Raw genomic sequence first — 21568 nt, 5'->3', positions numbered from 1 at the left:
TTCATCCAAACACATTCTCAGTTAAATTCAAATACAACATGTGGACTAGATAAATACAGTGACACACAGCCACAAACACTTAGTAATCCAAGATAGAACAAGGAGATGAATCTTTTAACCTATAATCTTCGCAAAGGGAAACTAACTCTTATGATTAAGAGTTCTGTCATATCTGTGCAGGTATCAGTGGAGGCTGTGTGTTTTCTTCCCAACTGTCGTAAGAAATTCATGCTGGTTTTAGGGGCTAAATATGAGCAAAGACACTGTAAACATGGGGTCTGACACAGAGCTTAAGAGATTTACTTGTTTATATGGTTAGCGCATAACTTTTGTAGATATCCACATATATGTTGCGCAGAGGGGTAGGCTGGCGCTAAGAATCTTACTCAGCATAAACAAAATAGAAATCTTTGCCTTCTCACTGCATTTTCCACCCTGCAACAGATCTGCTCTCTTATTGTTACCTTCAGCAAATCATCACTTCAGGTCCACAGGAATAATGACTTTTGTCTAGAAGGAGTTTCCTTGGCTTAGGTCACCTTTCACACAAGTGTAGTTGATCTCAAACAGCCCCTAACATTGACATATAAGCAAGGGTGAGGAATGATGATTTCTATATACAGCTATACCTTTCAAACTAATGCTTCTGGTTACACAGGACAGAGTGCAAAAAAGAAAATGTGTCATCAACAAGTTTCATTTTTTTACCATTTTTTTTTACTGATGATACTCTAAAAGTCCACGTTTAATACCACCAAAGCCATTCGGAGAACCTTCCCTAGTGAGCACTGCCTGGAGACCCTCCAGGAGGTTCCGTTTCCTGAGGAAACAAACTCAGACACAACACAGACCTAGTTCACCTGAATCTGAAGGAAGGGAGGTAGGGTCTATGCAACATCTCGATCCACAGCAATCCCAGCCCCCAAACCGAACAACAGAACTAGGTTGGATAAAAGACACGTCACATTTGAAGGGAAAAAGAAAGGGGAAGGGCAGGAGATACAAGAGAAGAAACTCTTCAGCCTTGCCAATACAGTTTCCAGTTATCCGCACTGACACTTGTACGTTTTCTGGAAACTCCTTCAGGAATAAAATATTTAGAGCATTTGGTGTGCATTCAACAGCTCTGAACAAATCTAGAGTTCTACTGCTTAACCTTCCTGCTTTCCTCCTTTTATTTTTCAGCATTGGTGTCAGAATTTTGAAATATTCTATAGTTCAACAACTGAATATGCATTCCCCATACTAGTTGCTTGATGAGGGAGAAGGCTGACCAGGACCCAGCTGAGGCACCACATTCCACGTAATTTGTTAGATAACAGAAGTATAAATCATCTTTATAGGTGTACAGTTTTTAATCACCATTTTTTGCCCAACATAGCTCAGTGGTCAAGTCCCAAGAACAATTTTATGAGTCCTGTCATCCTTGGGTTTTTTCCAAGCATTCTCTTAAGTGATCTTGTAGTTCCATCGCTGTACCTTCCTTGAGCTAGAATTCTGTATCTTCTACAATGCTATCTGCTATTCTTTACCTTTTTCCACACTTGATAGTAGAGGGAATAAAAGATCATTGAAAATACACAAGAAAAGTTTATCTTGCATCAACAGAACTATACAAGAATAACAAAAATATAGATCAAGACATGCTATAAAGCAATAAAATTACAGAACATTTCATACAATCGTTTTATGGGAAAGGAGGACAGGAAAAAATTATTTTCCAGCTTTCATACCATTTCCTTCCCCAACACACACCCAATTTGGGTGAGGTAGGAAGAGAGAGGGTTTTTTTTGTTTCTTTTAATTTTGCCCTGAAACATACTTTAAGTAATTGCAAGTGAGTGACACCTAGTGATGAACACAAATCTGATCGTCTTCCACTCTCCCACACAGAGAAGATAAGCCAGCAAGCACTGACAAGTAACTCAGGAGTGGGTGTTGAATCATGGGAACCTGACACTACTATGTTTCTCTGCCTTAAATCCAAACATCAGGTGAGCCAAGACTTGGAAACTTGGTGCACAACTAAAAAGAAAAAAAGAAAAGAAAACAAACTAAAACAGCTAATCTGTCCAAATAAGAGACAGTTAAAACATATCTAAATCATGACCTGTAAATCCACTTCTCCATTCTCTTAAATAATCACCTCTCTAGAAACACTAAGTTTTCCCAGATATCTCATTCTTAATTTAAAAAAAAAAAAAAAAATATATATATATATATATATATCCCAGAAGCAAACGGGAAGAATGGGTTTCTCATCAAATACTAAAATATCAACAGTTGTCTTAGAGACCACTTAGTGATGTCTCTGGCATGATAACTGCTATCCTGTTGTAAGGATTTTATGAGCTTGTCAAAGACTTTTATTTTGCCAGTAGTTCCAAAATTATTGCTCACAGAGCAGTTACTGGAAGTGAAGGGGAGGGGATCTAGTGTGATTTGTGGTAGGGTTACAGGAAGGAAAAGTATGCTACTATGCAAAGTAGCAACACCACAGTCCCCTGAAAGGGAAGCTGGAATAAAGAGATCAAGAAAATTGGTCTGACTTCTCAACACCATGACATGGGACAGTCCTGTACACATGAAGCTCCCCCGAAGAAGATACTTATTTACCTAATGCTTTTTTAAGAGTAGTCCAAAGCTCCACAGCTAAGAGAGCAAAACACAAAATCCTGTAGGAAAGGGAAGTGACCTAACATAGCCATTGCCACTTTCGTGCACAATGTGACATCTCATCGATTTTTTTGTCATGAGTGGGATTTTGTCACTGGAACCTTGAGAGCTACTCGTGCTTTAAAGACACAAGGTACACAGCGCGATTAAAAGCCATCACAAGGACAGGGCTGGAAAAAAAAAATAAAAAAAAAAAATCTGTGGGCAGAGAAAGGAAAACACTTGAGCACACACTACAACTTCTGGACTTTGTTCTGCTCAGTAAACCCATGGCCATCTCCTTTTCTCTGCTCACACTTATGCGAGGTTGGCGCTTTTTTTTTTTTTTTAATTGTTCTGTAAACATTAAAGAAAATTCAAAACCCCATAAAATTTAGAGTACTGACAGTCCAAGCTCTTCGGGAAAATTAACGCAACAGAGCCACCTACCACGCGAAGGCAGGACTGACAGGGCTCAGGCAGCAAGAGCCGACACTGAAACTTATTTGAATGAACTTGACCCAGGTTGGCGGCTGGCCAGCACCCTACGTCACCCCGTGACTTAACAGAACACTGTGTTCTTGGCACTCACACAAAAATGTGTTGAAATCCACGCTGGAGAGAGAAAGGAAAAAAAAAGTCAGTGTATGTTTCAAATTAATAAAGGAAAATGGTAATGAAAAGGTAATAAAACACTAAGATAGCATTAGATATTTTAAAATGCATCAGCTGCATTTTTCACCCCTGGTTTATTTGTATTGTTTACTGTTTCCTTATGTACCAGAAGCTCAGCACAGTGGCGGTTCTCCCCAGGACGAGCCCTTCCCTGTCCAAATCCCATCCCACGCGCTCTCCCTCTCACCTCTCCCCATGCTCTACCTGGAAAATTCCAGTGCAGCGCTTAGCCAGGTAGCGAGGGCAGACAACGGCTGCTGTGCCAGGGCTGCCCCTGACTCACTTCCTTGCCCAGCCCTCATGCAGAGGCGACACGACAGGCACCTCACGCAACATTTCTATAGGGGATGATCGGTTATGTCATTCACAACTGGATTATGCTAACACTCTGCCAGAGATGAAAAGCAAACAAGTAGAAGGAGTATAGGCAAAATGAACTTAATGAACCATGAACTTGATATACTTCCTCCATATACCATATGGCTATTATCTCCCTTTTCTGCATTTCCTCCCTCTGGGACTCCCCCTCTTGCTCTCCAAAGTCTATCTTCAAGTCCCTTTTCCTCCTAGCTGTCACACCTTCTCTGTCTGATGTCCTATCCTCCTCTTCAGTGACTGATCAAGACATTTGACACCCGTAGGCGCAGGATCAAAACCAGCTCACAGATATTTGCTGGGAGGACTCTCCCTCGTCACCTGTTCAGGGCCCATACCTGCCACCTGCAACACCACCAGTGGCCTGACGGTGCAAGCCTTCAGCAGCACCTTCCAGCCAGGCCATCAGCCATGACAACAGGAAGACAGATCCAGTTTCATCCTCATTACCTTCAGCATCCATATCCTTAGCCTAGCACACTCTCCATATGGTCAGAGGGATATACAGGAGACAGTAAGGCAAACGTGCTCCCTACCTGGACAGCCCACTGAAGCTGCTTCCACTACTTCAGTGCAAACCTGAAAAGGTACCTCAGTTAATAGCTGATCCGGTGCTCTACTACCCTTCAACAATCAGCTGAAAGACTACAACATTTTTGTCTAGTTACAGAGTCTCTGATGACACACTCAACACATGCATCTACGAGATGATCCATGTGTCTGGACAGTCCTTCCAACATCAGGAGCCTGTGTTATATGTGAGAGTTGCACTGATTATTTTTCACCTTGACTATTACACACTGCAAGCTACTATTACAACTATAGAAATAAACTGTCTGCTAACCAAAGAGACAATAAAACTTGTATAGGAAGCAATTAGGCCCTTTTAGTAGTCCCTGTTTAGTATCACAGAAAATCCTTTCAAAAGTCCTTTTCTTCCAAGCAGAACCCTGCTTATTCCTTTGAAAGTATTAGCTCCAACACTATAACAGTAGGGAAAATAAATCTACTTTAACATTCCAAGGATGATAAAAAAAAAAAGTTTCATGTTTTGTGGATATATTTTTTGATGCTTAAAATACCATTTTCTGAGTAACTGCTTCCTAAAGTTAAAAAAAAAAAAATAATAAAAAAATACAGTTCTTGAACAGTTTTCTTTTGCCTCTCTGTAGGATATACCAAGGACACATTCATATATGGAAAAAAAACCCAACAAATGTTGATCAGGACAAAGTAGAGAATGGGGCTACTTCAAGAATGAATAATTTAAAAGCTCTCTATAAACAACTAATGATCATTTGGCAAAACCAAGTATAAGTGAAAATTTTCACAGAGCAAGAAAAACAACAGTGCAGATGATAATTTCCAACCTCTTCTTTCTATGGTCAGGCTCCAGAGCACCTAAAAAAGTACCAGAGATAACGTGAATTCAGAGTTTGGTAAGTTATAGGAAGGAAAGGCATTCAAATAAGAAATACACGGATTGCTGATGACACAGGTGACAGGAAATTCATATCAAGACGTAAATTTTCAATTACATGCCTTGACTTGACAGGTTATCTTTAAAAATCCCTATTGAAAGAGCAGTTCATACTTATTTAACAAAGATGTCCTGTCATTCACACCGTATGCATCACCAAAGCAGTTACCTACTCATGTCCCTCCAAGCACAGCCAGAAACACTACTCTTGCAGCAGAGATTTTCATAGCAAGATTTTCATAGCAGAGGGAAGCTCTTCGGTAGTCTCATGTTTACAAAGGAGTTTACTGAGTTGTCAAGGAGAATAAAAAACCCCACAGTGATCCCTATACAACATGCTTTGAATAGACACAATTAAATTTGTCAAAAAATTACAGATGAGTTCTCCGCCAAACTTTGAAAGCTTGCTCCAGTACCCTTGCTCCTCTCCTAATTGGGCTTGGCAAGGAGCACCAAGATTCTGTTAAGTCTGAAAGTTTGCTCGAGAACCAGATCCACAGGTTAGAGAAGTTTTCTCGAGCCACTCCCAGCTGGCTAGTGGGCAAACCACAGGGAGACTGCCAGAGCCTCCAAGGAGGGCAAAGTTGAGGGCAGGATGTGACACACTTACCGCAATCACGCAGGCTACTTGTCTTCCGTACAGCCTCCAAGCAAATGCACGGGACTATTAGCTCAAACAGGGCGAGATTAATTTTTATTGCACTGGTAAAGTATGTATTCAATAAGATCGTTTGTTCTTAAACCCTTTAAGACTGTGAATGGAATGTTTAAAAAGAAAAAACAGTTGAGATCTCTTAGAATTAAAAGATAAAGCAATGAGTTCTGGTAACTTGCAGCTGAACACAAAAGCCAGCAAGGCCTGTGCTCCGCTGCCCTTCTCCTAAACCTCTTCATTTCTCTGGAACACGAAGCATTTCAGTTTGTTAAGTCCTCGAATATTTCCATTTGCAGTTTAGGGAATCTCAAGTGATTGGATGCAATTAGCTGCACCAGGACCAAAACCAGAGTAACACATTCCCCAACTCTACTACATACTGTTTGAATTAAAACTTTCAATTGCAGCACATTATGTTTTTATTTAACACACAAAAGAAAACTCCACCTATCCACCAACAATTTTAATGGTAAAGCCCCATTTTCAAAGCACAATTGAATCCTGAGCCATGAATGCATGTAAAACCATCTTCAACTATATACATACAAAAGCAACCACAACAGCACACAACTACAGCTAGCTACAGACCTGCCAGGTAGGAAAAAAAAATAAAAAAAAATCTAGGTGAGAGGAATATTTTTGTTTTCTTAACTACAACACCGTTTGTCAATTTAAAAGGAGGAAGATTATACCAGATGGGTCACCCTCCATTAAAAAAAAATGTAAACAAGACTCAGATACTGAAGAAGAACAGCAATACCTTGTAGCTCCATTAACATGTCAGTTTATTAATTTGATAGTTGGGTCAGTTGCTAATAAAACAAAGAGCACTCACAGGACATGTCAGTAATGTTGCAAAACCTGACAATGTAACATGTTTGCCTACTTTCTCCTCCCCCATTTTTAAAGATAGTTAAAATATCCGGTTAGAGGGTCAGAGAAAAGAATCTAGGGCAGATCCATAACAAGAGTGAGCTGTTAAGTGCAGAAGCAGCGTAAAAACATGACTTCAGAGGAGCAGGAAGTGCAATAGCACATGAGAGAGACAATCATGTCCACAGGTGAGTAAAACCAGGATAATGCCAGAATTAGGTTAGCATTGCATTTGAGCTTTTGGAATATTCAAAGTCAAAGCATTTTAATACTATTGCTGCTTTATAACACCTGACCTGTTAGTCCTCATAACACTTTGGTCTGGAAATGACTTATTACCAAATGAAAAGCACAGAAAATAGGTAAAGGAAAAAAATGTACAGCTACCTACGTGGCAACAAAACAGGATTTACGTGATCTGTGGTTACAATAAATGCAGACAGAGGCAGACAAATTGCACCTATCTGACTATGCATACAAAACTCAAGACCTTTCAACTTATTAAATATACATTATAACTGCAGTGAAGGAGATTATGTTCATTGCCAGCTACATATTTCTAGATATTTGTTTTTATTTTTACCAATTGCAGCTTAGGATTGGTGTGTGTGTTTTCTTTTTCAAAAACTAGAGCAGGTTGACATATTTTTCTAAAAACAAAACGCACACGCTTGTAGCACTGACCGCATTTTAACCACAGTAACAATGTCATACAACCCATCAGGCTTCTGGATTCTACAGAGTTTCACAATATTAAAACATATTTGTAATCACATCTTATTTAAATAAAATTTCAAGTCCATTTCTTCAGTCTTAATTTCATTCTCACTTTGTTAATTCCTTTGTACCCATATCTATCACCTTCTTCACTTTAGTTTTATGCTTCCATTTCATTGTGCAGTAGTTTGCCTTAGTTTGTCCTCTGTGCGTTTTTAAAGAGTTTTAGCAAGTATTGATTTTCCACAGTACCATTTCCTCTCTTTACACCACTACATAGTTAAGCTTATAAAACCAAACAAAATAACTCCTCTCTAACTTTTTCCAGCATTGTTTGTGTTTCTACGCATGCAATTAGTCTAGTTTTATCAAGCAAAAATTAAAGCATTATTCTTTTCAGTAACTGAATATACTGGGACTAAGTCCTGCCAAAGAGACTGAGGCACCAAGTATGCAGTTTCAGTTTCGCTAAACAGAAGTAACCTATCAGATTCACTCTGCATTTTAGATGTAAACAGCAAACCAGAACTTCCTTTTGCTTTAATCCCATAAACATTGGCATAATGCCACATAAGATAACACGCTCACCAGACTCTGGAAGCTGAGGACTTTAAGGCACAATAAAGCAGCAATTAAAAAATTGCAGAGATGAAGGAAACAAAGTAAGAACAGCAAGAATAAGTCAGGCCAGAGACTTGTTGAACTCAGCATCCTATGTGGGACAATGGCCTATACGGGATGCATCAAGCAAAGAAGTAACACAAAGCAAGTGAATGCTTCTTCCTGACATACTCCTCCACAGCTAAGTAGTTTGCAACTCCAGAACCTCCCAAGGGAGCATAATTTGACTTACTAGCTTAATGGATTTTTCCCCAGAAAAAAAAAAAAAAAAAAATCACACCTGTCCAATCAGTTTATACTAAACTCTGCAAAAGTCTGGTAATACTGTACAGCTTCTTAACATTTTTAATGTCAGCAAAGAAAGTAATTCGAAGGGACTATAGGTGGGTCACCAGCCATAGGTTTCCAATCCAGTCAACTGTGGTGTATTATTGCTGCAACACCCAAAGAAGCTTCAGAAAAATTTAGAGTGTTATGCTGAGACCTGTACCAAAAAATGCAAAAAGAAATGGCAACCTCTGTTCAACGTCTCTGTGCCAGCTAAAGAGCCTAAGCAATGAAATGCCTTTTTTAGAAGTCATAGTGCTGGAGGAAAAAAATAAACAGATACTTTTCTTGCAGTTAAACCCTGCAATACTACCAACACTTGGAGATCTCCTTCAGAATATTTCATTCATCCATTCCAGTTCAGGAAAACACATAAGCTGCATTATCACCTTCTCTCTAAAAGTGGAGCATAGTGCTTCTAACAAGCAGATGGAGAATTTTTACTATGTACTGGCTGCAAATCTCAGAAATTAAATCCATTTGGTGTTCTTCCATTTAAAACATGCATGGTAACAAAGAACATAAAGTAGCATTCACTGGTCTCTTAAATCACTCCTCCATGCTCAAAATGTGAAAATAAACCACCACACATTATAGTACCAGTAGTCATACTTTTTTGGCTCTGTGATGATGACATGGATCATGACTGTGTCAAAGCTGAATGATTATTGTCTACGTTATTACTTCTGACTGTTCAGAGTGTCTGGAGCATGCAAGGCAGATAGAAAACTTCCACCACCACTTTCCAAAATGCTTATAAATTAATTGATGGCAATTGAGTAACAGCTGAGTAGCATTTAAAACCCATGCAATTCACATACAGGGAAGTTTTGCTTCTTCACAACCAAATTTTTCAAGACATTCATTAAACATGCAGAAATGCCAACTTGAGAATGCTCAAGGTTGTTGTGAAGTTCTACATACAGAAAAATTATGTGAAGTACTTTATAATATAGTACAACTTCCCCCCCTCCCTTAAATCTCACTGTCATACTTGTCTTCAAAAAGTGACTTGAACCGCAAAAGTGTGGCACAGAAGTTACATTGCCTTCCAACACTATATAAAATCATATTCTAATTTTCTTTTCCATTGTTTTCTCTATTATTTCTTCCACTTAGCTCCCAACACAATGAACTACGATGATGTTAACTAACTTAACCATACATAATGGGAAGCAAGGACATACTTGCAGTATTTTTCACTTTGAATAATATACAAACGTGATGAGTCAACTCAGCGTCTTCATTATCAACAGAAGTGACGCATTCATCTTTTCTGAAAATTTTTCCTTTTTTTTTTTTTTAAACATTGAAGAAACCAAAACAGATATTTTCTCAGACCTAGTTTCTCCTCTGAGCTCATTAGATTTAAGAAGCCATCAATATGCATGGAAATCATTTATCTAAAATTGTAAAGCCATGTAAGAAAAAGAATTATCTGCCCCGTTCCCATAGCCACTTAACTACTTTCTCCACAACTCCTGTGGTTAGTGTTATGCTTTTAAAAATGAATGCACTTAGAGAAAAGAAAACCAATCACTGAATATTTAAATTATACATAATGTAAAACACAAATAAAAATAATGTAAAATCTAGCTCTAATATTTGCATGGGGGAAAAATGCGGAAAACAAGACTCAAGTGCATCTAAAGGTTAAAAAGTAGATGGGAATAATCACTCTCCTGCATTTTTTCAGATTTGTTTCTTGTAAAAACATTGATTTTGTTGTTGTTTAAGCTGACAATCTTATAATCTGCTGTACGGGTCACTGCGTTTTAGGCATATGAGAGTAGCAATTATGGCCTATTTTATTTCCTCGTCCTAAGTTTGAAAAGTATACATAACCTGATATTTTTTTAATCCAACCTTCCCCCACAAACTACGTAAGAGAACAATACATCTCTTTCTCTTCTTACCTCCTCCTCCAATAACTACAGGCTGAGGCTGACGAGAAAGTTTCTTAGTGCAAAGAGCTGCCTTGACCCTTCCTTTCTAAACCAGTAAGTAAACACCATAGAAAATCTCTTATATCCTCCCAACACACCACCAGTATCTTGCATTATGAGGATGATTCTGGTGAGTCCTGTAAAGCAGGAACACATTAGCCAAAGCCCACCATCAGCGAAGTCTCCCGGTGTACAGCTACATAAACTAGTTTTACAAGAAGCTCTGTTACATTACTGTCTGTAATATTGTTAATTATTTTCTCTGTACATGCTGTCTACATAGAATGGAGTGAAAGGAAATATGATGCTCTATCTGCAACTGGCAAAACTAAAAGGTCTTTTTTCTAATTCTGTCTTAAACACATAATGCATTATTACATTGGGGTATTCATCCTCCTCAAATGCCTGGAGACTGTGAACTTTAAATTGGTTCAGAAAGGGACTGACCTAGCTACTGAAGGATAAAAGTCACAACATCTCTCAAACTTACTAATGTCAATGCAACTTCTGGCTCAGAAAGCACCTAAACTGCAAAAGAGATACTCCTTCTTCCACTGCACAGCGTTTACCATAGTCTTACACTTTTCTCGCAATACTACTATAATTCAGGACCGAAGCTAAATGAACCTTCAATATAGTAATCCTCTGTCATCAGTTTATGAATAACACATTATTTACTACTTTAGAGTTACGCACCTGTTTCCAGCTGCAGCCCACACCATTATATACTCATGCATTCACACACATACGCTGCAATTACCCTGCTTGCTCCAGGAAGACAGTTCAGTATTCAGTATACTATTTATTCTTTCTATACTGCTAGTTATATTGTTCTCCCATTCCAAAAGATCGTGAAGCATCTTTCAGCACCCATATAATCTTCTGGCAAGGAGATCTGTAAGTGCAATGAATAAACTCCTTTTTTAACGTTCAACCAACCTGCTCATTTCAGTTGATGTTTCCTAGCTTTATACAGTACCAAGTCATTTAATTTACTTCTTCCTATCTATTTATGATTCATGGGTTTCTTTCATGTCCTCCCCAAAGTGCCCTCTTTTTGAGGCTGAAGGTTTCTGTTCTACAGAATTTCTCATACAGGAAACATCCCATATATCTAATCACTCTTACCAACTTGCCCTGAAGCTTTTCTAGTTCCACTGCCCCTTTTTTTTTTTTTTTTTGTGTGAATGGGAAGACCAAAACTACTATCCACAAATACAACTGGTACACAAAATTAATGGATTTTTAAAGTTGCAGTGTTTTTAGCAGCTTTTCAGAGGATTTAAACCCCAACACAAACCTCAACTCTTCTCATCTATGGCTACTTTATATCAGGATGAAGCTGCTCTGCCCATCACGTTTGCCTTCACAAGCAGATAGCTCTTCTGCTTTTCTCACTTAGCCTCAGTGGTCCCTTTCCCATGAAGGTGTCAAGGTGTCTGCAAAAATACCAACAGGTCATTTCCTCTCAGAAGCATCAAACTTCCCAGCAGCCTCACCAGGAGTCCTACAAAAGGAGAATAGGGTTTTCCTCAATCGGTGTAACGACAAGAAAAATACATGTAGAGAAACAAGAGTTGTTGTGTGCAGAACACTGGAGGCTACCACAACAGCACCGCGCTGGAAAGACATCCGATGTAAGGAGCTGCTGCAGCCACCATTTCTGAAGAGTTGCAACTAGATAGTGGCATATGGTGGCACAGAACTGAATGGTTGTATTAGGCAAGAGAGAACCAGTGAACTGAGAGTCAGAAATGACCAGGTGAGGGTGAATGGGGACAAGTGAGTGAAATAGTGACCATGTTGGGAAGAGGAGACAGAGTGGGAAGAAAATGACTGGGTCTGAGTCAAAGAGTATGCCACTGCGCTGGGACTGAGCAGTGAATCAACAGCCAGGTGCAACAGCTTCTTCATTGGTCCGGGGAATGGGAATAATAAAGCTAGGCTGAAGTTGCGAGCAGTCTGAGAGACATTGTATGAAGTAACTATTTATGAGCACATTTCCAGAGATATTGAGGACAGACAAAGACAAAAACATCAAGTAGTCAAGGCTGCTGCTCTGCTCTGAAGGCAAACAGCAGTATGCTAGAGGTAAAAAAAAAAAAAAAAAAAAAGTGTGGGAGCAGGGTTGTACGCAGCTGGCATATACTTGAGAGTATGCTAACAGAATCCTGCCGAGCAGGCAAAATCCCCTTTAACATGTTGCAGTTATGAAGTTCTAGCCCATCACTACAGATCATCTCCACAGAAAGGGTTAATCAGTCACCAGGGTTATTAGTCTGGAACATAAAAGTGTCCTGATAACAAAAGAACTGTAAATCTGAATTGTCATCTACAGATGATTCAGATGTTTGTATAGAAACTGTTTATCACAAAGCAAGAGCAACAGAACATGACACAGGCCCTGCCAAACTGGATATGAGAGACATTAGGATTTCACCCCACCCCAGTCCCATCTCATTGTTCCCATGAAAGCTAACCCCGCTGCCCAACAAAAGTTCTCACCTCCAAATATCTTAAGTTTTATAATAAACATTTTCAGTTTTATTATAAACATTCTCAGTTTTATTCCATTTGTTCTGCCCCCATTTAGTTCTCTCTTATCTATCCAACACACTTCCATCCACATTGCAATGGAAGCCAGGAACAACTGTCCTGTTCCCTATACCATACCACCAAACTGCATTCTTTCCAAGCAAAAGCTACAGTGGCATGACTTAAAAGAACCCACAAAACAAAACCCCCACACAGCTGCTTCTTCCATGCAAGATAAAAACAAGCACAGATATACAAGAGCTTCCTCCATTGAAGCGAGGGAGAAACACTGGAAAAACCTTGGAGGGTTTTAATAAGCCTGAGATTAGTACAGAATAGTTCCTAAACTTTGGTCTTCCTGTATTTTCCAAGGTGTTCTAAATTTACTTCCAGATCTTCACAGTTCAGTAGATTCTACAAAGAGCCAGTATATACTAAACCTTACCACCAAAGGAACAGTTCTGTTTCCATGAAAAATGACAATAAACTCATAAGATGAAGAAGCCTAAATACAGGGATAGTTGCATGATTTCGGTACACCTCATGCTTTACTTATTCTATCAGGAACTGTATGACCTTGGACATGTAAATATCTAATTTTCACTTAATAGCTGTTCTATAAGCATTATTATACATGTTTTTTCAAGATAGCCATGCATGTCTTTCTTGTATCACTGCCAGAAATCCCTAGAACAGGAAGGTTCACTTGTAAAAACATGCAAGCTGCAACTGCACTAGGTACCTTAAAATGACAAGAAATGTTTTCTTCACCACTTGATGCAACAAACATGTCTGGTAGTAAAAGAGCATTTTACTTTCCCTGATATGTTCGGACCTTTGCCTGATGCAACAAACTGGTATGATGGGTGACTGAACCAGCTACTAAAATATCAAAATTTTTTTTTTGAAAGAAAATTTGATCCAAAGGCTTTTATAGAATTCCAGTCATTAGCCAATGTTCTGTACTCTGTTCAGATCTCCTTCCAGAACCATAGTACTTAGAAAGCACATTTATCAGAATACGAAATTATTAAGACTGGTCCTATGTATTGCACTAAAACTTCCCTTCCACCATTTGCTTCAAAAAGGACTTCAAACAAATTCAAACCAATTTCTCCTCCAATTTGGCCTGAGAAGTCCTGAGACACATCTTTGGGAATTAGTTTGAAAGACAAATCAAAACCCAACAGCTTTCTCACTGTCCTCATAGCTCTTTGCAGAGCTCAAAACCATTATCAAATTATCCATAACGGCCTCATCAGAGGTGGGGTAACAAGTGAGACAAAAGCCTTCAACTTCCTATTAATGTTGTTAAATTCTCTGGCTTTGTCCTTTCTCTCCTTTCAGAGGAGAGCACTGCATTCCTAGCTACTTTCCTGTAGCCTCTTCTGCTGTAGCACCAGGCAGGCTACCTTGCTTCACCTCTTGAGATGGAGGTCAGGGGCCTGACAGGGCAGACATATACCGCTTTGCTTCTCCCTAATATTCCTGAAGACCCTCTGCAGTGCTGTGAAGGGAGCCACGCTGCTGAGAGATGCCAGGCCTGAGGAAACGCAGATGCCTCCTGCGGCATGCAGCCACAGGAAAACTAGCACAGGCCACTTGAATCTTGTTTAAAACACCAGGCAAACGTGGGGAGGAGGGGGGGAAGACAGCAAGGAGGGGGGGCATTCGATATGTGGATGTCGAGACAGCAATGCTGTCAGCTGTGCTTAAAGTTGTTGCTCTCCAGAGCTGTGCAGGAAAGAATAAGGGGCTCAGCTGAAGCCTTAAATTAAACAAAGTAGAGGGGCTGGATTAGCGTGCACAAATAGCCCAGTGCTTCAAACAACATAAAAATACAGTCTGGGAACGACAGCACAAAGCAGCAAGGTTTAAAGTCTGTGGATGTCACTGTGGTAGCTCCTGCGTTCCATCAGATTTTGTACACCCAGGATGCGGTATGCAGGAGTCTCTGTTACACGTAGTTAGTAAGACATCCAGGGAATTTCACAAATGAGGCACAAAGAAGTACAGCTACCTCAGTGACACTCTGGATCACCTTCAAGAGCATACACAGGTACATGCAAGCACCTATGACAACTGTGATCAAAGAAACTTCCTTCAAAACGTCCACCACAGACTTCCAAAATTTTTACACCACAAAAAAAAAAAAACAACAAAAAAAAACCCACTAAAATGAGTGTCAAGACACTCATGTGATTGACTGTGTCATTCCTGAGGAGAATAATGAGCCAGTTCAGCTACACTGAGATTTGAACTCTTCTCTCTTTGAATTATTAAAAAAAAAAAAAAAAAAAAAAAAAAAAAGTCTTCCTATGATACTTTAAACCATCAAAGGAAGGAACATCTGAGCCAGTTAGGTATTAGAGGAACTATTATCTTCAATCCTAATTTAAAGCTAATGGGGGTCCTTATTTAATTGGAGCCTTAGGAGAAGTGAGTTATAATACAGATAGCCACAGCTCACCCAGAAAAATGCTGTTTCCTATTCTGATAATCTGAGCAAATCATGGAAACAGAAAGTTTGAGAGGGGAACTATTGTCTGGGACTAAGGAAAAAAGCTTCAAGGCTTCATTTCTGCATCAGAAGATGCAGAGACATCCCTGCAGATGGGGATGTAGCAGGCAGCAGCTGGTGCACAAGTTCAGTTTTGTCTAGTAGTTCAAGTATAAATCATTCCACCTTGCTGATACAAATGCAGAAGGCATCTGTTTCTGTACCACTATTGATTTGCAGTCTTTGATAACAGATCTTGCCTAAAAAGCCCACCTGAAGAACCCTCCTAGGAGACACCAGTTCTACCCAGAAAAGTAAGGTTTCAGGTTTGGGGAGACAGGGAGGAGTGAGGCAGGAAAGGAAGGAGGATCTTGCCCAGACTGGTTATGCGGTCTCCATCCTTAGAGTTTTCCAAGATCCAGCTGGATAAAGCCCTAAGCAACCTTATCTGACTTTGCACCTGAGCCTGCTTTGTGCAGGTTGGAGACATTTCGAAGTCCCTTCCAATCTGAATTATTCCATTAAGTACATACTCAGAAATAATAGTAAGCTTGTGGGTGTTCTTGTATTTATTCTAATAAGCTGCCTGTGGACTGACAAAAATAAGTGCTTGCAATAACATGGTCATATCATCACTCTCTAACAATATTAAGTCATCAGTCTGATGGGATGACACAAATTCCATTTGCCATAATAATGATTCCCTACCTTGAAATAACCTATTCTAAATTCTGTTACACAACAATAGTTCTAGACTCAATTCTAATTACCAAGCCAATGATAGTTATAATTACCATTATAATGGAACAAGAGAGCAAGGACATAAAAGCAGGCCCAGAAATAACAGCAAATCTTGGCCTACTCACCTCTGAAGTGATCTCTTCAGAATTTCATTAACTATGTTGAATCCCCCTCAGTTAATACCACAGAAGGACATTTTGGGTTTTTTTAGAAGTAAAGTTAAGACAGCAATAAATCAATGAATTAAGCAACTTAGTGAACCTTATTTTGACAGATGAGAAGGCCTCAGATAAAAGACATACACCTGCATACATCCATGCACAGGAAGGACTTCTCAAATAACGTGTCTTCACTCAAGGAAAACCCCAAAATTAACCTTTTACACAACATCAAGATTTTTGCACAAGACTCAACAACATGACATCAGATGGCCCACTGTTAGCACACACAGATCGCAGCACAGTAGAGTGCTGAGAACACAGTGGTGATCCATTTAACAGAGTTTTGAAACATATAAAATATGGCAATTCTCTTTTCCAGTTGTTTGCTATCATACAGCAAGATACTTTGGGGGTATTACCATTCTACATGTATTTAAAGGAAACAAGCTCTCAACCATGTGGCTTTTTGATGACTTTTTAGCCAAATTAGAAGTTAAGATCAGCAGACAAGCTTATTAGCATGCTCTGCAATAGAGGCTCTGCTCTAACCAGTTAAGCTTTATTAATGCTGCATAGCAAATACCGAAGACTATGTAATTCCTACACAACAGCAATGAAAAGGGCAAAAAGCTCTCCTCACACCATTCTGGGATAAATCTAATTTGCCTTGCATATAAAGCAAGCAAATCTGGCTACCCATCAGAAACCGCTAAGTAGATTTAACATATGGGACAAAAAGAAAAGACCATACCCTGTAAGATACCAAATTATATACTCCATAAAAACATTGGCCTACTTTAAGGGATTAAGTCACAGAAAGTCTTTTAAGGAGGGATCCGAGTACGAAAGATGATGCCACTCAGTGCACAGTGTCAGAGAAAGTTCCCAGTTTACGAAGTAGTATGGCAGGAGACATTAATTCACGTACAAGAGCACTAGCTTCCATTTAATCCCTAGCATTAAAATATTTAGGAGTTGAATATAATTCCGAGATGAACAATTCTTATAAAATAGGGAACTTCAGCTCATGAGACAAGGTCTCTGCACAAGTCAGGCAAAAAGTAGTCATTACCAACGCATTAAAATATGCTAGATCAATTTTGAGGTGATTACATGGTGCTCTTCCAGAAAACATATATGCTGAAAAACTAACATTAATGGTTAATCTTCATCTTAGCTCCATAACCTCCAAGAAAAAGGTCAACTAGGCATCCGCTACAGGCAACTTAAAAGCAAAGAAACTTTCAGAATAAAACTATCTGGGATCAGGCCTTGCTAGGTCTTTGCCTTGCATCACCTTAAGCAAAAATTCAACCAGTTATAGGTCAAAGGAAATTTAACAATTAAAAAATAACTCTCCCATCCCCTAAAAATATACAAAGGAAAGTAAAGTATGACCATGTCGTATCTTGCACATGTTTTCTTAAAAAATTCTGAATTGAACTGAAACCAAAAATTAGCTAACAGCTGCTCACCACAAGACCAGCTCCAACTTGCCTTCCTCATTATCCTCTATCAAACAGCTTTACACGTCAGAGGTGGCTAGTTGACACAAAAGACACAGCACAGGGACTTGGAACAGAAACTGAATTGGGCCTGGAACTTTACACTCTACAGATAAGCAAGAGATTTATCTTCATAACAAAACAATACATGAAGTCTTTCTACGTAGTTCATTATCACTGGATAGAAGTAATTTTCAAATTAGATGTCTTGGTAAAAAGGGGAAAAAAAAAAAGCTGTAAAGTTATTTATTCATCTTTTGAGATTTGCCATTAGAAACCTAGTACACTCCTACCATGGGTAAATACTGTCATAAAGATATTTTGGCAGCAATCCTAAACCTCCAGAGCCTCTTGGTATTTGGCATATTTTGAAGTGGGGTAAAATAAATTTCATGGTCTTTTGATTATCCATACACTCCATTAGGTTCCAGAGATTTAGTAAATACCACAAAAATGATGATATATCAACATTTGGCTTTTTTTTTCCTTCCCCTACCGTGAACTTGGTCACAAAATTAACAGGCCATACAGCAAATGATCTCCTATAGTGGACACTGCCTTACTATTCTCTCTTGGAAATCTCTCAAACAGCTCGCCTGTAATTTTTTCTAGGAAAACACCATATCCCAAGTAAAGCAAAACAAAGACTGCAACAGGCACAGCAATTGCTAGGGATTTATCCTCCTGCATACATAGAATTCCCAGAAGAAAGTTTAGTGGTGAGGTTGACCACCCATGAAAATTCCCACCACATGGCACTCCAACCGGGAAGGCAAAATCTGCAAAGGCATCCTCAGATTCCCAGTGTACTCACATCTTTTGTAGAAGCATAACAATTCTAGTTAGTATTAAAAACCTTTTATTAAGAGTACGGTTGCATCTGAAAAAGCCCTCTCCTGAGCACCACTTACTAATATGAATGTGTCTCATAGCATTTATCCAAGTCTCCATCTACACTGGGGTAAGCCATGCTGGTTTAATAAAAGCAGAACAACTTTTACTGCTCGCAAAAATCCCAGGTCTGCTTTCCAGGTTTATGCAGACGGTGCGGTCTCTTCTGACGCTGTTACGCAGGACTGGAGCTATTTTAAATAGGTTCTTCACAAACCTGCAAAATACTTGGCTAACCCTTGCTGTACCCTGAGGCACAGGCGCTGAACTGCACGGACATCCCTGCGGGCGAGCTGCACGGCGGGTCACGCGTGCGGCCCCAGCAGCCGGCACGCTGCCGCACACCGCATCCACACCGGCCTGGGGCAGGCGGCAGGGCCCTGCTGCGACACCCGCTCACGGGCGAACTGGCGACAGCTCTTCCTCTCCGCGCAGAGCTCACCGTCAAACCCCACCCCTACTCTCTCCCGGTGATTTTCATAAAGAATCGATACAGAAATTTAAATGCGTTTTAGTAAGGCTTTGATAATTTTCCGTGACAGTCTTCACCGTCCCCATCTCAACCGCCGGGCTCAGCCCGCTCCGCTTCCCTCCCGCGCCCACCGGCGGTGCCACCGCTTCAGCCCCGGCGCCCTCCCCCGCCGCCGGTGGAGCAGCCGCCGCTGCAGGGCCGCGCCCGCCGGACGGGCAGGCGGGGCCGGGACCGGGGCCCCGCAGCCCGGGCCTGCAGCGCCCTCTGCCGGGGCCCCGCCGGCCCCGAAAGGCCAGCGCCACCGGAGGGGGGCGGGTCGGGGACGGCGGGAGGGAGCGGGTCCCCTTAGCGGCTTGTGCCCCGGGCGGCGCCGGCGGCCAGGCCTCGCCGCGCCAGGGCTGCCTGAGCACGGCTGTCCGGGCCCCTCCCTCGTCCGCCGAGCCTCCCTCCCCAGGTGACCACTGCCCCTTGCCCTCTGGCTGGGCTCCTCTGAGATAGGTCACAGCCCTCCTCCGCCTCCAACAGGACAGGCAAGCCCGGTCCCCCAGCCCGCCCCGTCTTTTCTGTTAGGTTAATACGTGTCAATGTGTATTTCCATGCTAACTTGGCCTAGGAGAACGTCAGATCTCCAGTCTTTTAATATAAGTCATTTCACTGTAAGACACCAAATAAAGATCAAAACTTCTGCCCTCTATTCTATACTTGAAATAGCAAGTATAAAGCCTTCTTTATAAATACCTATATTTTCTACAGTAAAAAAAACAAACAAACAAAAAAACCCCAACCTCTCCCCCTCCCCCACCCCCAAAAAAAAAAAAAAACCCCAAACCAACAACAAACAATCCAGCCAAACAAACGACCACCAAATCCTAGCTGGTATGATTCCATATTTACTGCTGCTCCTTTCCAGAGCTCTTCAATCCTCATCATTTTCAGTGATGTAGGGAGTCCCGTAATTAGTCCCTTATCTCATCATCACTCTCAGAACACGCTCTAGTCACAATACCTGGATTTTATATAGTCAAGGTACTGAACAGAAACAGGTAACTGTCTCACCCACCACATTACAGGAAATTTGAGCATCAACTTGCAACAGGCAGCCAGGGGCTGTAGAGAATCTATATCATCACGTCTCTGGTGAGAATCCTACCCACTTGCTCACCTTTTTGCGCACACGTTGAAATACAACAAATTCCATTTAAATGTAAAAACAAACTTCTGTACTGCGAGGGTGACCAGGCACTGGCACAGGTTGCCTAGAGAGGCGGTGGAGTCTCCACCATCCTTGGAGATACTCAAAACCCGACTGGACACATCCCTGAGCAACCATCTGCAGCTGACCCTGCTTTCAGCAGAGGGGTTCAACTAGACAATCTCCAGAAGTGCCTTCCCCTCTCCGTCATCCCGTGATTCAGTGACCACATTACCAAGCTCTAGGTGTGGGACACTGCTTGGTTTTGAGGTTTGGCAGTCAGAAAAAAATGCCTTGAAATTCTTGTGTACAGAATTCCTTCTGGAGAGATGAGGTAAGCAAAAACCTCACGTTCCTCCAAATGAAACGCAATCAAATATGAATAGACACCATAATTATAGTAAAAGCTTTTTTTTTTTTAAAAAAAAAAAAAACAAACCTGAAGAAGTTTCTCACCTTACAAAGCTCCTCATTCTCCTCTTTGACAGACAGAGAATTAAGATTTCTGCAAGAGTCCGAGTCTGATATCTCCAGCAAGCTGTCATCTTTTTCTGATCCATCACACCTACTGGTGGAATCACTATCCTTCTCCCAATCAATGAACTCCAACTCATCTAAAAAAATATTTTAAAAAGAGTTTCTTAATCATCATATATTATTCATAAGCAGGAAATCAGAGTAATACTACAGTTATGCTGAACTTGGGAAAAAAATTGCAATGTTATTTTTCATGCATGTCCAACTGATCTTGTTTAACTATTTTGTAATTCTTTCTCTCACAAAAATTAAATCCTAGTAGCCGACAATCTTCTGTGAAGAAAGATATAACAATTACACACACAAAAAAATTTCAAATTTACTGCCTGTAAAGAGGCAGTACACTTAATTGCTTAGGTAGGTAGGGTGGGTTTTTTTTTTGTTTAGTTATTCAAATAACTAAAAGGAGCAAATAACTCAGACAGTGACCTGGAACAGCTGAAAATCTGGTGTAAGTTAACATTCTCAGAGAGAAATGAAAAAGCTAGTTGAAATGGTCACCTCCTAAACCACCGTGGTTAAATACACAGGTCTGCAAATCAAACCTCTAAGCACATCAGACAGAGGATTGGTTAGGATAAATTAATAGAAACAGGCACAAGAAAAGACAGAGTTTAAAAAAAAAAACAAAAAACCAAAGAGATGTAGATGGAGATGCAAAGCTGTTCTTCCACCATCCTCATGACCACGTGGTATTTAATGCAGCTCCA

General features: G+C 40.4%; 1 protein-coding gene across 2 annotated transcripts in view; it reads right to left on the bottom strand.

The window, feature by feature from the left end:
• The window catches only part of SPIDR (scaffold protein involved in DNA repair), a 204640-nt gene that overhangs the window by 172001 nt on the left and 11071 nt on the right, over window positions 1–21568 (bottom strand). For both annotated transcript variants that reach the window (XR_015257684.1, XM_086740788.1), the window contains exon 5: window positions 20778–20935. Coding sequence is in view for 1 of the 2 variants with exons in the window: in XM_086740788.1 (XP_086596914.1) it covers window positions 20778–20935 (158 nt within the window). In the remaining variant the exon portion in view is untranslated. The remainder of the gene's footprint in view (window positions 1–20777; window positions 20936–21568) is intronic.

Source organism: Chlamydotis macqueenii, chromosome 2 (genome assembly GCF_036417535.1).
Source record: "Chlamydotis macqueenii isolate bChlMac1 chromosome 2, bChlMac1.mat, whole genome shotgun sequence".
NCBI classification, from domain to species: domain Eukaryota; kingdom Metazoa; phylum Chordata; class Aves; order Otidiformes; family Otididae; genus Chlamydotis; species Chlamydotis macqueenii.
The sequence above is the reverse complement of the archived record's forward strand: the minus strand, read 5'-3'. Positions and strand labels throughout refer to the sequence as shown.